At 31.2% G+C, this 19,470-nt stretch overlaps 1 protein-coding gene across 6 annotated transcripts in view; it reads left to right on the top strand.

Moving 5' to 3' along the window:
- Nucleotides 1–19,470, top strand: part of LOC117168125 (tensin-3) — a 639,780-nt gene that overhangs the window by 597,830 nt on the left and 22,480 nt on the right. For 3 of the 6 annotated variants that reach the window (XM_033353532.1, XM_033353536.1, XM_033353535.1), the window contains 5 exons: nucleotides 9,056–9,269; nucleotides 10,128–10,316; nucleotides 13,069–13,656; nucleotides 13,922–14,259; nucleotides 14,765–14,854. In XM_033353532.1, the coding sequence (XP_033209423.1) occupies nucleotides 9,056–9,269; nucleotides 10,128–10,316; nucleotides 13,069–13,656; nucleotides 13,922–14,259; nucleotides 14,765–14,854 (1,419 nt within the window). The remainder of the gene's footprint in view (nucleotides 1–9,055; nucleotides 9,270–10,127; nucleotides 10,317–13,068; nucleotides 13,657–13,921; nucleotides 14,260–14,764; nucleotides 14,855–19,470) is intronic. The other 3 variants (XM_033353534.1, XM_033353537.1, XM_033353533.1) reach the window with 3 other exon arrangements.

Below are 19,470 nucleotides of genomic sequence, written 5' to 3'. Positions count from 1 at the left end.
ACCTAAAATATCAACTATATCATTTTCATGCAAGAATTCTTTTTTTCCAAAGATTTATTAGTTTGGTTGAAAATGTTATAATTTTGTAGAAAAGTCCTAATTATTTTAAGTAAAAATGTAATAATAAAATTTTGCATGAATAAATCCTAAATTTTTTTCAGTTGTATTATGCACACAAATTCGACATTATTAATCCCTGCCTTTCAACTGAAACTCAATTTTTAATAAGGTGTGTGAATTTTGCAACATTTATCCCTTTGCATTTTTCAAATTAACGAATCGGCATTGAGAAAAAGCGATAACAATGCTTTGGATATTATCGTGATATATATATATTTTTAGAGAAAGCTAATATCACAAGATTTCGAAAAGAATCACATTTATTAAAGAAAACCATAAATATCTCTGCTAATAACAACTTATTATTTTTGACACTAAAATTTACCATTGAAATTATCCTAAAATGATCCTAACTTAGTAAAAACAAAAGACCTAAAGTTGTCTTATAAACGCCCTTTGACGGACACCTAATAAAAGAGACGTGGATTGTGCCGACATAGGACGTCCTAGGAACGACCAAAGGACGTTTTTGGAATTTTTATAGTTTTTGTCCTATGGGTTACAATTTATTGCATCTAAATGAAAATTCGCGAATCTGACAGCTAGGAAATTATTAAGTCGTTACTGGTCGTTACTGGTCGTTACTAAAGTCGATTATTAGCAAAAGTGCAGAGAGAAACATAGTTAAAGCTATCTGCCAAAAAAAATATTATACGTGTATTTCTACTGATTCTGCAGGAAATGGCCAAGATAATTCTGTTCGCGAAGTCACTAATATAATTATATGAGTTCGCCCACGCATCTCTAAGACGATTAATTCTTGAAAAATGCAAAAATTTTAGACTCGCGTCTCTGCGTTTTAAATAATCTTATGGTTTATTTATGTAGCTTTGACTAACTTTCGTTCACATTTTAGTCCGAATACTTTTCTGTGGTCTGAAGAATTTGTCAATTTGAAAAATTCGTCTTTAATTAAAGTTTTTTTTATTCTATTCGGAGAAAAGACCATTTTTTAACCAAGGAATTATTTTTGAATCTAAGAAACTTGTCTTAGATTGCAAAACGCATACTTTTCTTTGATACAAAGAAATTTTCTTTAATGAAAAAATATTTTTTCTTACGAGGAGATGATCAGAGGCTGGATTTTTATTTAAATCTTATAAATAATTTGCCAGGGTCGAGCCATTTTCGAAAAATCGTCTTTTTTCAAAATGATTTAAAAAACTTGAATGAATTGCTTATTTTTAATAAAAATTCAACTGTTTTACAATTTTTAAATAACTAAATATTTCAATAAATTAATAAATTTGAATTTTTATTGAATAAAGTTTTTATTCACTTTTATTATTTATCTGTTGAAAATTTAACTGTTAAAAATTAAAGAAAATGTAATTTTCCACTTCATTTTATTTTCAAGAGTTGATAATTCAAAAACTAAAAATGGAAGGAAGTTTAATCTTTTATTTTTGAAAATTGAATTTTTAACGGATTAATTTCTAATTTTTTAAAATTTTCAACAGTTGAATTGTGTTTTTGGTAACTCCAATATTTAAAATGAAAGAAAATTGAATCATTACCTGTTGATGAATTTCTAAACTATTGAATTTTCAATTTATTTAATTTTTAACAGTTGAATTCTTAACAGCTAAGTTTTTAACATTAGAAGATTCAATTTTTAATTTTTTGCAATTTTCAACAGTTGAATTTTTAACACTTAATGCTTCAAACTTTGAAAATTTAATTTTCTCTCATTTTCACTGTTTGAATTTTTGTAATTTGATTTTCCAAAGTTTAAATTTTCAACATTTAAAGTCTCAGTTTTCATAAGTTGATCTACAAACAGATGAAATTTTTTTTAAATTGTCAACTGCGAAAAAATCAATTTTCATTGTTTGAAAATTCAATTGTTAAGTTTTTGCATTTTTAAACAGTTGAATTCTTAAAATTTAAATATTCAATTTTCTATCATTTTCAACATTCGAATTTTTGAAAGTTGATTTTCCGACATGTTAAGTTTTTTTAAATTTTCAACTGTGGAAAAATCAATTAATTTTATCTTAATTGCAGCATTCGACATCTCCTATTCTTAAAATATAGAGAAATTAGGAATTGATTTTTCCAACGTTGAAATTACAAAAAAAAATCTAATCTAAGCAAATTGAATCATCTAAGGGTCGAAAATTGATTTTCAAACTATCGCATTTAAATTTTTTTTTGCGTTTATAGCATTTGAATTTTCAATCCTTAAATTTGCAACAGTAAAAAATTCAATTTGTACTTTTTTAAAATTTTTTAACAGTTTGTCAATTTCCTTTAATTTTCGTCCGTTGAATTTTAATAGTTAAATTTTCAACATTTCAGAATTCAATTTTTAACATTTGAAATGTCAATTTTCTTTACTTTTCAACAGTTGAAAATTAGAATTTTAAAAATTGAAGAAAATCGATAATTAAATTTTCAGAAGTTGCAAATTTTCTTTAGTTTTTCACAGTTAATTTTTTAAGTTTTGATTTTTCTACTACTGAAGGTTGAAAACAATGAAAACTTGAATTTTCAGTTTTTGAAAACTCAGCTGTTGCAAAGTCACCTGATAAAAATTGAACTGTTGAAAATTGATCTGATTAAAATTTAACTGTTAAAGATTAAGTCAAATAAAAAATAAAAGAATTTTCAAAAGTGTAAAATTTTCTTTACTTTTTAACAGTTAAAAATTCAATTTGCTTCAGTTTTGAACAGTTAAATTTCCAAGTTTTGAGTTTTCTACTATTGAAAATTAAATGCGATTGAAACTTGAATTTTCAGTTATTGAAAACTCAGATTTTGTAAATTTAACTGGTAAAAATTGAACTGTTGAAAATTAATCTCTTCAATGCTCAACTTTAAAAAATTGAATAAAATTAAAGATAGTATTTTCAGCTGTTGAATTTCAATTAAAAACAAGTTTAAAAAATGTCTATTTACGTAATTCAACCTGAAAATTTAATAAGTAAACATTTCAATACACAAAAAAAGTTGAAAAAGTTGATTTTTTGAAAACAGCCGATCATCGACAAATAATGTTTTGGCAAATAAAGATTAATTTATGAGATTAATAAAAAGTGCCAACGTTGATCTTATCTTTGTTATCCTTGGACTTTCAACCCAACCTAAAAAATTAATACATATGATTTCGGTTAACGCGTCCGGTTTTGTGTAACTAAGCCTTCATAATCTTTTATGTAGATGTCAGACATGTTATTATGGTTGCAATTATAACCAGCCCATTTGGTTGAGTGGCCTTACGAAAATAGGGTGTTCTCGTCTGGTTCTGCAAAGCCGCCGCGAAAAGCATCGTGTTGCAACGCGGCGTCCAAATTGGGCGCCGCAAAAGGACGAAGAGAGTGGTCGCTCTTGGAAAGAGACAATTAATAAATTGTCTTCTCATGCGCGACGCACCTTGTAAATTGTACACTTCGTCTGCCACGAATGGTCAATGCGGTCATAATATAAATCTTCACTTTTTTTAATGACAAGAAAATACACTCAGACTCCGATTTCAGCAAATCCGGTTTGTGCGTTCCGAGAATTGACGCCGCCGCGCTGATTGGTGCGTGAAAAAACAGTAGCGTAGCAATAGAGTGCTGTACCCCAACGGCCTACCTGGATAACTGCGTGACGTTGCGTCAATTCACTTTCAGTGTTCTCACGGCCCTGATCTTTAAGTTCGGAGAGCCGAGATTCAATTCGAAGGTCAGAACCAAAGCCGTACTCAAAGCACCTTTAGTCACCTGATTGTCTATTTTTATTGCGCCACAAGAAACAATGATAGTGTGAAAGAAGAAATTCTATAGTGTGCTTTTAAAGGAGTTTTAAAAATTTTAACTCAGAAAAAGATAATATTTTTGCAAAATTGTTGATTTTTTAAAAAAGTAATAACATTTGTAACCAAAGAAGGTGAATTCTCAGACAAAAATAGAACAGTTAAATTTTCAGTGACATTAATTTTTAGATAGAGAGTGTGGAGTGTGTTTTTGAAGGCGTTTGAGAAATTCTGCGATATCTCATATATACAGTAAAATAACTGAATCGTGTACTGAGTTGCTGGCAAACGTGAGATACAGGAAAGGTTGACGTTTACGGTCAAGGAATTCGACTGACCGTTGACAAGTCTACTTGCTTGAATTTCCAGCGAGACTTACCGCTCGATCAAGATTTCTCCTGTCCTTCCCGCACATGACTGGATGTGGCATTTAATATTATTTTAAATGCTTTAAATTCCTTAAATTTCACATGAAAGTATTGCAGTTCCAACAAAAAGGTTAAATTTTTAAACAAATAGTTAAGACTTCAAACAAAACAAAATTGTTAACTTAAATGTTTAATCTCAACTTCCAACCTAGAAGTTAAAGTTGCAAACAAAAAAAGATGGATCCTCAATTAAAATGTAATAGTTGATATTTCTTACAAAAATGGTTTTAATGAAAAATAAAAGATAGTTGAATTTAACTAAAAAAAAAAGAAACAATTTCAACATAATTGGGTACCGAAAGAAACTTATAGGTAGAGCTATAATTGAATTATTAACAAAAAAGATAAATTATCAACAAAAAATTTGAATATTCAACCAAAACAGAATTATTTTCAACTAAGCAGTTGAATTTTCAACCAAAGATATTAATCTTCAACAAAAAAGATTAATCGTTCAATTTTATTTTAAGAAAATGAATTTTCAAGAAAAAATACAACCAATTTAAAAAGAATGGTGAATTATACTACAAAAAGGAGTTTTTAACAAATGTACAATAGTTTAACTTTCAACCAAGTACTTCAATTTTAAATTAAATTTATAATCAGAACCAGGTCGAATTGAATGGATAAAACGAATTCTCACCCAATAGTTCAACCATCAACCGAAAATAAATTTTCAAAACAAAAAGAAAAATTTTCAGCCAAAAAATATTCATCTGTTTAGATTGAAATACAAATTTTAAACAAACTGTTGAATTTTAGATCAAAATATTGGTTTTACGAACGAAAAATATGAAATTTCAACAAGAAGTTAATTTATAAGAAAATAATAACGCATTTAAAAAAAACGTTCAGTTTCGAATCAAAGTAATGCATTTTTAACTGAAATAATAAAAGTTGATAATAAACTTCAATTCTGAATAAAGTTGTTAAATTTTCAACCGGAAAAGATCAATCCTTAACAAAAAATATAATAATTGAGATTTTAGCCAAACAAAAATTTTAATATTATAAATAAGAACCAGTTGAATTCAACCAAAAATGACATTTCAAACAAAATATTTGAGTTTTCAACAAACAAACACAATAAATACACAAACAAAAATAGAATGGTACAGTTTTCAGTTGAAAATCTGCATTCTTTAAACAAAAAAAACAAAAGAATTTTCAACAAAATGATTAAGTTAACGAAATTATTGGTACTTAGACAAAAAAATTAATTTTTAATGAAATTTTCTACCAAAATGAATTAATTTTTCCCTTTCAACCCCTTCATCCCTTCAATTTCAACCCTGGTCAAAATGATATAATCTCTATATAAAAAGATAGAGATAATTAATTTTAAAAAATTTGCTTTTTCTAGTTTCGAAAAAAAAATCTTCGTAGTATGTACTTCTTATTTTTACAGGTATCTCGCTTTGAAAATAACTTAATTACGAATGATGAATTTATGTCAAAATATCAAATTGAATCCTGATCGAAATGAATCGATTTTTCAGAACCTAATTCTAGATTTCGAAATTTAAGCAAGTATTTATTTGAGTATAGTAAAGTGGGTCAAAATAAAAAAAATGGAACTCTCGTAATCATCACTACGCGAAAAAATAGCATTTTTGGATCCCAAGAAATAATGATGAGTTTGGAATCGATTAATATACAGCTAGGTTAGCCGTATTCGAAAAGAAATCTCAAAAAATTTCTTGTTTGCAGAGTATTATATTTGTCTTGAGTCTCAATTTTTGTACATTCCTGGAGATAAAAAAAGGTCAGTCCAATTTTTCGAAGATCTTAATCATTTTTTAGAAATAATTCCTGTTTAAATCTAAATAGAAATTTGTTTAGCATTTCTTTTAGGCGGAATATCTATTAATGCCAAAGTGATTATGATTTTTTAGGACCCCAATACGCTACATTTTCGCAAAGTGACGATTTCGAATTCCAGAGTTTTTTATTTTTGACCCACACTAGTAAATAGTATGAAAAATGAGTAAAGAAGTCAGAAGCATTGAGTATTTTGAGAACCAAGTCGTCTTCTGACATAATGATAAATATAGAATGGTCGAGATGCGCTAAATCGGCTGTGGTAAGCGGAATCTCTACAGATTTCTTTCTCCACCATTAGGTTATACGAAACGGAACCAGGAAGCGGAAGTCGTTGCAAGTCTTATACAGCTTAGATATACGCCTTCGCATAATCCAGCTTGCTCATGATTTACTGCTCAAGTGTCCAAGTTCCAAGTAATTTGTAGCTAGGGGTCATCCCCAAATTAAGATTCTTCAAATCTTCTTAACAATTTTAATTTTCTACCAAATAGACCAAGTTCTAACAAAGGACATGAATTTTCAACAAAATAATTTAATTTTCTACAGAAATAAATTAGTTTTCATAAAAAAATATGGAGTTTTAAACTAAGACGATTGATATTCTACCAAAAGAGAGAAAGGCAGAAGACAATATTTTTTGGATATTATTTTACACATTGTTTTATAAATCCAAGCTTTATTTGAAGTGGTATAAGCAAAAGAAATCAATTGGTGTTAGGTGGTTATCGTTTCCTGACATAATGTTGGGTATCAGTTCCACTATCGAACAAGCAAAGAAAACAGGAATATTAAGTGTAGCTTCCCAATAAACAAATTAAAAACCCCCAACATCAGTTTTGTTGCTGTTTGCCGAAACTTGAAAGAAAGATAAAAAAGTTAGTTTTCTTTTTCTGTATACTGATATCTTACAACTTGGATCAAATAAATTCCATTCCTTGAGTCGCGATGTAAACATTTTCGCGTTATAAATTCTGGTGAGATGAAAAAGTCTGGTTCATCATCATTAAACTCTTCTGTGTTGTAGGCATCAAAAGCTGAACTGTCATCAGTTATTCCTAAGTTCGTTAAAATGAGAATAGGCAGTATTTTCTTATGAGGTACAATAGCAGTAGATGATTGCATTTCAAGATAAACAACTTTGTTTTTATCCGTTTGGTTTCTCTGCATAACTTTATTAATTATAGAAAAATCACAATCATCATGATGGTTTGTTGGCTTCCTTATAGTTCATAGAAATCCTATCAACATACCCTTCCGGGTACATCGTAACTAACCTTCTAATGATAATCGATAGCCTCCAAATTATACATAAGGTATTGACAAATTGTCTTGATTACTTATTAGCATACCAAAGTACGCCCTCAGATTTTGTTATACGAAAAAACACACTGAAGTGTTCCATCAATTTATGATAAAAAAAATCTTTTTTCCTAGTGATGATTCATTGTACGATTGACGGTCACATAAAATTACAATTTTATTTCGATTTTAAAAATAGTAGGGGTGTCAGTTACAGTGTCTCATGACATTTTGAGAGGGGTTTATCGAATTGTCAAAAGGGAAGCGTGAGTCAAAAAATACTGAAAATAGCACCTCGTAACATGTGGAAGCTCCCATTAAAAGAAATCTGAAAAAACGACAAGCCATTAAATTAGTCGACAAGCTACTTCGCCGTTATATCTTGATAGATGAGCTTAGCTCCACATCACAATTTTATGTCTGGTCAGCTCGTTAAGCCACCTTGCTTCTAAAAGAGTATCGCCAATAAATAAATGCAGATCTACGAGGCTCTTAGAAGTTCTTTCTGTTTCAACTAAACCGGAGTAATGTACGATCCACAAATCAATCGTTTCTTACGTACTTGCGCATTGGCTTACTATGTAAAAAAAGAAGAACAATCTGTACCGAGAAACATGAGTTCGCCAAGCAAGTAAATGCTATTTTACTTTAGGAAATTTTAGACTTCAGAAACTACAAATAAATTATTTCAAATGAAATGTTTTTAAGCAAATGGGACAAATTTTGCACAAAACTAGTTGAAGTTTTAACAAAAGGAGATGCATTGTGATCCAAAAATATAATAATAGACTTTTTAATCAAACATAATTAAATTTCAACAAGTCATAAATGGACTTTCTTATTGGCTTCTATTAATTCAGTTGAGATTGAAGCGAAGAACTGAGGACAAAGCAAAAAAGAGGAAATCTGTCTAAAAAATGGGATAATAGGGGAATCTTAGTAAGCGTGTAAGTCCAAAAATTTTTAATTTAAGATTTTCTTTTTGACTTGGCAATTTTGAATCAGATCTTACTAATAAGAAAACACTTTTACTGATCGAACAGTTTTACTATCCTCGCCTTTATTTATGCGGTCTGTCGCCCCAAGCACTCTGTTTCTTATGGGCTTGATTTTCGTACAACTGAAGCAGCTTTTCATTATTTTATTGCTCTCAATAACCGTATATATTCTAGATTATTAACAAGTGTTCTGGCGTCAAAGGATACACTCACTTACATAGAAATGTTTTTTTTCAGGGATCAATATTTATTGTAGCTTATGTAGCTTCGTGAGTTTATGTCTGAGGAAGGTAGAAGAATAATAATTTACAGTACTAGCAGAAAAGGTCTTTAGCCTTACAAGTCCCACGTAAAATTTCCTAACGGTAGAGGTTGGTTAAGCATGCAAGAATATACGATTTTTACCGCAAGATTTGGTTTAAGAGGTTTCAAAATATTCAAAAGATTCAAAAGAGTTCAGGATGCGTCAGCAATCTGGATTGTTGTACTAATAAGACAGTTTGAAAATTTATCCATGATGGCTTTATAAGCTTTGATACCAATGCTTTCTCAATTTTTATAAACAAATTGTCCATAAACAACGGAATATCCATGTCGTAAAGTGTGAAAACAGCTTGTATTATTTCTTTTTCATCTTTATGTTGAAGTTTGTCATGGTTGAGACAACAACAGTTGAAACTTGCTGCAAGGAGGGACGAGAGAAATCCATCAAGAATATGGAGACAGGAAGCGGGAAGTCGAATGCTTGGCGAATTGAAAAGCGTGCAAAGATCACGCTTGAGGCACGATGGATATGCTAGTGACTCGGCGGTTCTAGATGATGAAGACGATATCTGGACAATCAACCCAGTTTCGGGTCACGTAAGCTAGATCAATTTTTTAATCTTTCATGCTACTTAAGACCATTAAGAATAGCTTGCAATATATAATCTATCAAATTCACAAAACGGGGCATCAAGGTAAAGCTTTTCTAACTTGAATTAGGATCTCCTGACTTGAGTTAGGTCTGAAGAAATTATCAATCATATTGTTTAAATTCTTCCTGGACATGTTAGCTAACATACTATCAATGGAAGATGTTCGAATCCCTAAAAAGTGTTTCTTAAGTTTACAACATCTTAGCGATTCCAAGATGATGATGATGATTCAATCTCTTAAACTAGCCGCAAAACGAAGCTATTTAAAAAGCTTGCTGTTTTTCAAAACCATTCTTGAACGGATTAATGCAAGATGTGTACCTTGTTACTACTTATCTCAATGTTAGGTTTTTTAACTAAATAATTATTTAACAAATAGTAATCGAATACCTCCAGTTAAAACATCTCAAACAAATAAACGGTCAGCACAAATAATCGGTTGAAGAATTAATCATCTGAAGTACGGAAGTCATTGTGTTTATGATCGTAAAATATTTCATCATTTGCACACTTTAGGTGATTAATTATTTAACTGATTATTTGTTTTGTGCCTTTATTTGTTCTAGCTTGTTCTGCCTGAATTGTTTTGATTAACATTTTAGCTGATCTGTTTTTGTTTGCTCAGCATTTGTTAAACTAATTGGTAGAAGCGCAAAGCATTTCTTTCATCCTAAGTATTATCGTAACTTCTTTTCATAAAACAAGAGTTACAAATTTGGAACATTTTTGAAGAACTTATTTTAAAAATAAAAAAATGGTCTGCTATTAAATGACGATTGTGATCGGATCGCAATTTTTTCAGAATTCCGTCAGAACTGCTGCCTACACATCCGCACCAGCAAGTCCTTTACTTCCGCAGCGGTCAAGCAGCAGAAAATTTAATGGCAGCGGAAACTCAACACTCGGAAGACCAAGAGCAGAAAGTGTAAATGAAAGACCCTTTGTCGCCGTGAAGAGGGCCTACGATTTCCGAAAATACAATGAAAACCAGGTACATAAACAAATTAAATTAAGAATTATTTTTTAGTGATGATTTTTTTTACCTTTGGTATGATAACATGCTTTTATAATAATCATTTCCTGTCTAAAAACTCCTGTAAATATTTCATTTTAGAAACTCACTCTTTTTAAGTAATTTACCATTTTAAAAATCACCATCTTTTGAAAATAAAATAAAGTCCTATGTACATAGTTCTATATAGAGAAGATTTCGATACCTCCATGTTAAAAAATGTCTTTGGGAGTGTGCAATTAAAACTCTTTAACTCTGTCCTTGGTCGTCTAAAAAAAATCGCTTGCCATTCCATGAATTCAAAGGACTTCAAAACAATTAAAAGGATTCAGAGAAATTTGGAAGAATTATAATAATTCAGGGTTTTTTAGAGGATTCATAAAATTCTCTGAATTCAGGGAATTCGAGATAATTCCAGGAATTCAACATATTTTTAGAATTCAAGGAATTTCGGGAAATCATAATATTTAAGGGCGTCAGGGAATTCAGAATATTTAAGGAATTCGGAGAATCAAGGAAATTTAGATATTTTCATGAATTCCGAATATTCAAGGAATTTAAGATATTTCAGGCTTTCAGGAAATATAGAGAATTTCAGGAAATTCATAATGTTCCAGAAATTCAAATATTTATAAATTTCCAAGAATTCAGGGAAGTCAAGTATTTCAAAGAATTCAAGAAATTCATAGAATTTGTGGAGTTCGCGAATTTAGAATATTCAAAGAATTCAAGAAATTTAGAGAATATAAAGCATTCAAGAAAATTCAGAAATTGAAATTTTTTATGGAGTTCAGTAGAGGATTCAAAGATTTATGAACTGTAGAAGTTTCAAAAATTCAGGTTAATCGAGGATTTCAGGGAACTCAGATAAATCAAGAATTTCAGAGAATTCATGGCTTTTCAGGAATTCGGAGAATTTGGAATATTCAAGGAATTTAGGATATTCAGGTAATTTAAGGAATTTCAAGGATTTCATAATCCAGTTATTTTAAAATATTTAGGAACTTCAGGAAATTTAAGGAACTCAAGGATTTCAGAGAATCCAAGAAAGTTCAGAAATTCAGAATTCCCAGAATACATTTAATTCAGATTTCCAGAAATCAAGGAATTTAAGGAATTTCGGATATTTTAGAATTCAGAATAATTCTGAATATCCAAGAATTTCAGGAAAGTTAGAGTATTACAAGAATTCGGGTTATTCAAGGAATTTAAGATTTGCAATGTATTCCCTGAAATAATTTCAGAAAAATAAGAGATTTTGAGGTTTTTAAGAGCATTTAGTAATTTAGAGAATTAGAGGATTTCATACAATTTCAGGAGTTTCAGGAACTTAGGTTATTCGAAGATTTTAGAAAATTTAGGAAAAGCATTCAGAGGTTTTAGGAATTGAAAAAATTTCAAGAACTTTGAGAAAACTCTAAGAATTAAGAGAGTTTAGAGCATTCACAGAATTTATAATATTTTTTTTTAATAATTGAAGGATTTAAGGATACTGAGAGATTTCCAGTAGTTTTGGAGCATTCAGGGAATTTAAGAAGTTGAAATAATGAAAGAATTTAAGGAATTCAGAATGTTCGATGATTTAAAAGAATTCACTGAATCCATAATTCAAAAAATTGAGAAAATTTAGCTAATTTCAAAGATTTCAGAAAATTAAGGAATTCAAGGAATGTTCGAGTCTTTAGAATTTACGAAATTCTGAATACTCAAGGATTTCAGGAAATTCATAGTATTAAAGGAATTCGGGATATTTAAGAAGTTTAAAGATTCCAATGGATTTCGTGAAATAGTTTCAGAAAATTGAGAGATTTTCAAGTTTTTAGAGTATTTAGTAATTTAGGGAATTATAAGACTTCAAAAGGGCTTTCTAAGGGCTTTCAAGAATTTAGATTATTGATGGATTTCGCGGCATTTAGAGAAAGTAGGCAATTCAGAGGTTTTAGGGATTCAGACATTTTCAAGAATTTTGAGAGAATTCAAAGAATTAGGAGAATTTAAAGCATTTGCAGAATTTAGAATATTTCTTTTAAACAATTAAAGAATTTAAGGGAACTAAGAGATTTTCAGGAGTTTCGGAACATTCAGGGGATTCGAGAAGTTAAATTAATTCAATTATTTTAAGGAACTCAAAATACACAAGGATTTAAAGGAACTCAGGGAATTTAAAGTATTAAGTAAATTGAGCGCATTCAAGAAATTTAAGAGATTTAGTAGCATAAAATAAATTTCAAGAATTCAGGAAATTAAATGAATTTATGGAGGTCGGATAATCTAAGAAAATCCAAGGACTTCAGAAAATTTTAAGGAACTAAAAATAATGGTAAAGAATTCAATGTAAATTAAAAATAATTGTGAATAATATACTAAACCAGAGTATCTTAATTATTAAACCTGTTTGTTTTTTGCTGTGTATTATCTATAATGAAAACTCGGTTCAACTCTAAAAGTAGATTAGTTGTTTTGGACAGCCAACGATAGAATTTTGAAGTTGTAGACGTACTTTTCGAGAGAGTTTTTTTGAACATGAAGATACCGATTGACACCATCAATTCGAAACCCAAGAAAATTGATAGAGCTAGTAGCGAGTGCACGAACGCTGTTTTATTTTTCTAAAAGCGATCGGCTACCTAGAAGGTTCGCAGCGACTTGTACATTGCATAACGATTACCTATAGCCATAATGGATTAGATAAGCATGTGGCCTGAGAAAGAGCGCTTGGCTTGCATTACAGAGCCCTCCGTCATCCCCTCGTGCGGCCTTAGTCGCAGCACCACCCCTAGGCCTAGTAAACCTTTACCAAAACTCAAATCGTACGGACAAGCAGAATCAGCAACAACAACAGCCACAACCCCCTCGACCAGAATCTCGAAGCGACAGCTTCGCCCGAGCGGAAACACTTCTGAGGGAGTACCGGCAGACCAATAACAACCACATAGACTCTGTACAAGTACAAGACAAGTTCCCGAAGCCAGGACAACTGGGATCTCAAAATGGGGAAAAGGAAGGGGAGTCGTATAGTGAAAACGGCTACTCGACAAATTACAATTCGATCATCACCAGCAATGGAGTTAAAGACTCGATGGATGCAGGTCTACTGGCAGTTGTGGATCAGCAACAAGCCAGACAGAATTCGGCTGACCCTCTCGTGAGCCTCATTCAGTCCTTGGCCGACATCTCATCAATTCATGGATTATCACCCACTAACAAAAATGGTCATGCGAATTCAGTCACAACATCCTCTGCTGCCGCCATCAACACGAACAATACCACTAACAGTTCCCCTAATCAGTCACCAAAAGCATGGCAGAATAGTATCCAGGTTTGTCGCAGCGCCTTGCACTTATTCATCTTCATAGCTTTTAGAATCCACTTCAAGTTCAAGTTCATGTTTTACAGCACTACGGCTTTTACCAGTTGATCACTTCTGATATCATAAGTGCATCTTTTATTTTCATAATCAACCATAAACAATACTTGTTATAGAAAATCGAGTTTACACGCAACGACTTTAATAGAAATGATTCTGCAACTTTGTGTTACCTTACAACGGAAATTAATTAATACTTCCTGATTTTGATTGCCAGTCCCACAATGATTCCTCGTCAACGTGGACAGAGAGAAGCATTAGTCCCGGAAGCGTGGGCGTTGGGGGCGCCTCTCGACCACAGACTCCGGCATTTCCGGTTCATCCACGCACTCCTTACGTGAATAATTCCTCACCTACGGTGACCTTTGCATCGGATCGAACCTACATCACGCCGAATAATATCAACAACTCTGGGTATAATATCAACAACAACCACATTGATTCCGGGCTCGGCAACATGAACAACAACTACATTGATCGTGCAATTTATATTGAGGAGCGCAGAGAAATCTCCAGGGAGACGGGACTTCCCCCCAAGAGTCCGACAACTCAGCGGTAAGAAGCCTAAACTGATATTATAATTTCAAATTCCATATTCTATTAACAACAGTTGAAAACAGTCTCTAAACGTGATTCCAAACTTGTCTAAATTGAATGTCCCATGTTTCTACTGTATCCTTAACTTTGCATTTCCTAATTAACTTAATTTTCTAATTCTCGGGGGTGTGCGAAGTTCGAACTCGCACTATTCGAAAAGCTTAATGCATAATAATGAAAATATGAAAGGTTTTAACTTTCGGGTAGCTCAAAACTATTCAGAGATTGGGAACTTCGAATTGGGAAACTTCGAGAAATCGAATTTTCGAGTTTCGAGCTTTTTGCACATCCTTTTGCTAATCCTATAATCCGCATCTTTGGAAACAATAATTGGCACGATGAACAATATTGAACAATGAAAACTAGGCAAATCTCTCGCGTATTATTTTAAACTTTGAAAGTGTTTCTACGAGCAACTAGAGAAATAGCAATGGTGATGACTGAATAATGTTCGTGATTCTAGACACTTGAGTTTTCCGGAAAGCGGCTCTTTTAAAGAATCGCGTAACAAGCGATGGCCGCAAACTAACCTCTCGGCGTTGTACGATCCTAGGTAATATACTGTGAAGCAATCTTCAAGAGATTGAGCGTGAAATCGCAGCCATGCACTATGAATGTTATGTGTCGTTTTATTAACAGTGTGTGACTGTACTTATTTTCCTGTTCTCGAGGGGGAAACAACTCTGGCAATTCGCTGGAACGCACGGTTAAACTAAGCTTCAATCCAAGTAATCCAGTGTAATCCTGTCTAATCCTAATCCTAATGAATCCACCTACTTTGGTCCATATTTTTGGAGTTGTTTCCCCTCTCCAATGGGCGCAAAACCATAAACAATCCAAGAACGACTTTGGGTCGTTTGTCGGACGTCCTATGTCAGCACCCTCAATGTTTCTAAGACGTCCAATGTCTTAAAGATGTCGTAAAGACGTCTGAAAGACATGACGTTTACGGGAAATATTTTTTACTGACATAAGACGTTTTAAGATGAACCCTAGGATGTCCAAAAGACATGTTCTCAAAGACGTCTTAGGGATGTCCCAAATTCGTCTCTAGGACATTCTTCATTTGTTTTCCCACTGAGCTTGAATCATGATGGAGTGGAAAGTATTGCTTTAACTTTTCTATTTTTTCTAAAACTTCCATTGATTTTTAATAATTTAATTTTCAGCATTACCAGAATAAGTTGATGATACTGGTTTTAACTAGATTAAAAATTATTTAATTGGTTTTATAAGTTGTAAAATAGAGGCCGTAATTTTGATTTACAGAAAAATTTTGCTGGTTGTTTCTAGTAGAATTAAATAGAGTGTATGAGATCATTTTCAAAATTCCCAGAATATACTTGATTTAATTTTTTATTTTTCTTAACCCAATGACGACCAAACCTATCAATTTTATAACATGAATTTGACCGAAAACTTTGTGGGTATAACAAAACTATAAATAGATCAAATGTTATGTAACTTATGTTTTTGGGTGAGCTAAATTCGAATCCGTCGTCAAAATTCGAATATTTTGACTTCAAAATTAAATATGACGGTTTTTTCATACAAAAACAGTGAAAAATGTTTCATTTTTTATTTTTATAATTTTTTTTCAGACATAAAACGCGTTAAAATCTTAAAATTTCTTCAACCGTCGGTACACAAAACTCTTTAACTTTAACATAACATTTTTATGTATATGTAAATATATTTTTATGTACATGTAAATTTTTGACTTTTCAAAAAATCAAAAATTTGAAATTTGCAAAAAAAATTTTCAACAAATCTGAAAAAATTGTAGTGTTCTATGCATGCAAAAAACCAGTTTTTGAAACACTTTTACATTTCGTCCGCCATTTTGGAAGAAAAAACATATATATAAAATTTTTTTGTTAAAGTTTAAGAATTTTTTGCACCGATGGTTGAATAAATTTTAAGATATTAAAGCGTTTTATGTCTGAAAAAAAATAAAACATTTTTCACTATTTTTGTATATAAAAACCGCCATACTTAATTTTGAAGTCAAAATTTTTGAATTTTGACCACGGATTCGAATTTAGCTCACCCAAAAAAATAAGGAACAGTACTTTTGAACTTTTCTAGATAAAAATTTAATGTTTATTAATTTATATACAACAAAATAATGTCTTCTACCTTCAAGCCGGAAAATACATTTTCTCTACAAAAATTGAACTTTTTTAGCAAAAATATAAGTTGTCAGAAAAAATGTAATTTCATTTTTTTTAAATTCCATTTTTTCAATTAAAAAATATAAATCTTAAAAAAATTCTTAATAAACTGATTCTAACAAATTTCCCAAACAAAATAGTTGAATACTCCAGGAAAGTAGATTAACTGAAAAAGTTAGATTTTTATAAAAAATGACATTTCTACCATAACAGACAAATTTTCAATACAAAACAAAATTTTTTTTACAAAAAGGGTGGCTTTTTAACAACGTTTTTGAATTTTTTATGAAATAGTTGCATTTTTACCCCAAATAGATGAAATTTCATTTAAAATATTATTTTTTAGTAGTTTAATTTAGTTTGTTGAATTCTCTACCAATTAATTGCATTTTTGTAAAAAAAAAGAAATTTTATTTTTGAAAAATCCCAAATAATAGTTGTAATTTTATTCTAAAAAAGATTACAGTTGACTTTTTAAAACCAAAACATGAATTTTTTAACAAAAAATATTCTTCTACAAAAAAATTGAACTTTCAATCCAAAAAGTCGAATTTTTGCAACCAAAAAGGATCAATTTTTAAGAAAATAATTGAGTTTCCGACCAAATTGTTGCATTTTTATTTAAGAAATATAAAATTTGTACTTAAAAAAATGAACTTTTTAATAAAAACCAACAAAAAAGTTTTTAAGTTGAAATCGCATCCAGAAAAGATTTCAGTCTATTTTTCAACACCAAAATGTAAATTTTAAACAAAAAGTACATTTCCTACGAAATAGTTAAATTTAACAAAAAACAGCAGAATTTTTAAGCAAAAAGTATAATTTCAAACAAAATTGTTGAATATTCCACCAAGCGGTTCAATTTCAACTCAAGAAAGATGAAATTTTCCTTAAAATAGACGAATTTTTAACTTAAAAAAACAAGAAATTTTGAAAAAAAATAGTTAATTTTCGAGTCAGAAAAGATTTCAGTTCTCTTTTCAACCCCAAAATATTAAATTTAAAGAAAAAGTACATTTTCTACGAAATAGTTTAACGAAACTGTAGAATTTTTATCCAAGAAAAATAAAAGTTCTACTAAAACAGGTTAAATTTAAATCAAAAAGATAAATTTTCAAACAAAAAAAAAAAGTTGAATTCTCATTCAAGGATATTTCATTAGACTTTTTAACACAAATATACGAATTTCCAACAAAGTAGATGAATTTTTATCGAAGGAAGATGCAACATTTCTACATACTACAAAAATAATTTAATAAAAAAGACCAAATTTTCAGAAAAAAAAAAAATAGTTTTCATCCAAAAAAGATTTCAGTTGAATTATCAGCAACAAAATATTAATTTCAAAGAGAAGGTTAATGTTCTAAGAAAAGAGTTGAATTTATAAACCAAAAAGACGAATTTGGATCCAAAAAGTTCAATTTGCTACTAAAAAGGTTGTCTTTTTAAGAAAATTTCTAAATCGTCAACCAAATAATAAAACCTATAACTAAAAAGATAATCTTTAGGACAAATTTTTGGAGAATTTGGAAAAGTTACATACATGAGTTCGGGACCCTTTACCGTAACGAATCGAAACAAAATGTCACGAACCCCGATTAAAATATTTGTTTTTTATGAAATTCTCAAAGATCCCTCAGATAAATTAATTTTTTCCCCAAATCAAGATAAGATTATTTCTCTTTGTTTAGAATATCATCAATTGAATTATCATACTTAAGTTCGCGGAAATAATTCTTGGTCCTCTCTCATGTTTCAAGTACAGAATTTTGTATGAAATAACAACTCGCATAAAAAATAATCGCAATGTCTCAATTACTTTTTTGTAGCAAATTTCTGCATTTTTCAAACTAATAAAAGCTTCATGCATTGTGCGCTCAAAGAAGGGCGAACTAATGAAATAAATTTCAAAATCTATTGGGCAAACTATAATTTTCGTTAAGCCACAGTGGCAAGATACTATGAGCTTAAAAAGGAAAAATCTACTTTTGTCTCGTGTTGCATTTAGTATTTTATTCCACTCTCGACCGTGGCAACCTTTTGGTCCTGAAAACTCACTTTCGCCCCGCTAATCTTATTTTCGACCCGCAGATTTAACTTTCGCCCCGCTGATTATACCTTCGCCCCGCAAATTTTACATTCGCCCCATTAATTTTACTTCCACCCCGCTAATTCTACTTTCGCCACGCTCATTTTATTTTCGCCCTGCTGATTTTACTTTCGCTCCGCTGATTTTACTTTCGCTCCGCAAATTTGACTTTCTCCCCGCTGATTTTACTTTCGCCCCGCAAATTTGACTTTTGCCCCGCTGATTTGACTTTCCCCCCGCTAATTTTACTTTCCCCCCGCTAATTTTACTTTCGCCCCGCTGATTTTACTCTTGCCCCGCAAATATTACTTTCGCCCCTCCCCTAATTTTACTTTCCCCCCGATGATTTTACTTTCGCCCTGCTAATTTTACTTTCGCCCCGCAAATTTTACTTTCGGCCAAATAATTTTACTTTCGCCCCGCTGATTTTACATTCGTCCCGCAAATTTTATTATCGCCCCGCTGATTTTACTTTTGCGCCGCTGACTTTACTTTCGCTCCGCTGATTTTATTTTCGCCCCGCAAATTTGACTTTCGCCCTGCTGATATTACTATCGCCCCGCAAATTTGACTTTCACCCGGCTGATTTGACTTTCGCCCCGCTGATTTGACTTTCCCCTCGCTAATTTTACTTTCGCTCCGTTGATTTTACTCTTGTCCCGCAAATTTTACTTTCGCCCCCCTAATTTTACTTTCGCCCCGATGATTTTACTTTCGCCCCGTAAATTTTACTTTCGGCCCACTAATTTTACTTTCGCCCCGAAAATTTTACTTTCGTCCCACTAATTTTACTTTCGCCCCGCTGATTTTACATTCGCCCCGCAAATTTTATTATCGCCCCGCTGATTTTACTTTCACGCCGCTGATTTGACTTTCCCCCCGCTAATTTTACTTTCGCTCCGTTGA

The sequence above is a fragment of the Belonocnema kinseyi genome, chromosome 2 (assembly GCF_010883055.1).
Source record: "Belonocnema kinseyi isolate 2016_QV_RU_SX_M_011 chromosome 2, B_treatae_v1, whole genome shotgun sequence".
Taxonomy (NCBI): domain Eukaryota; kingdom Metazoa; phylum Arthropoda; class Insecta; order Hymenoptera; family Cynipidae; genus Belonocnema; species Belonocnema kinseyi.
The sequence above is the reverse complement of the archived record's forward strand: the minus strand, read 5'-3'. Positions and strand labels throughout refer to the sequence as shown.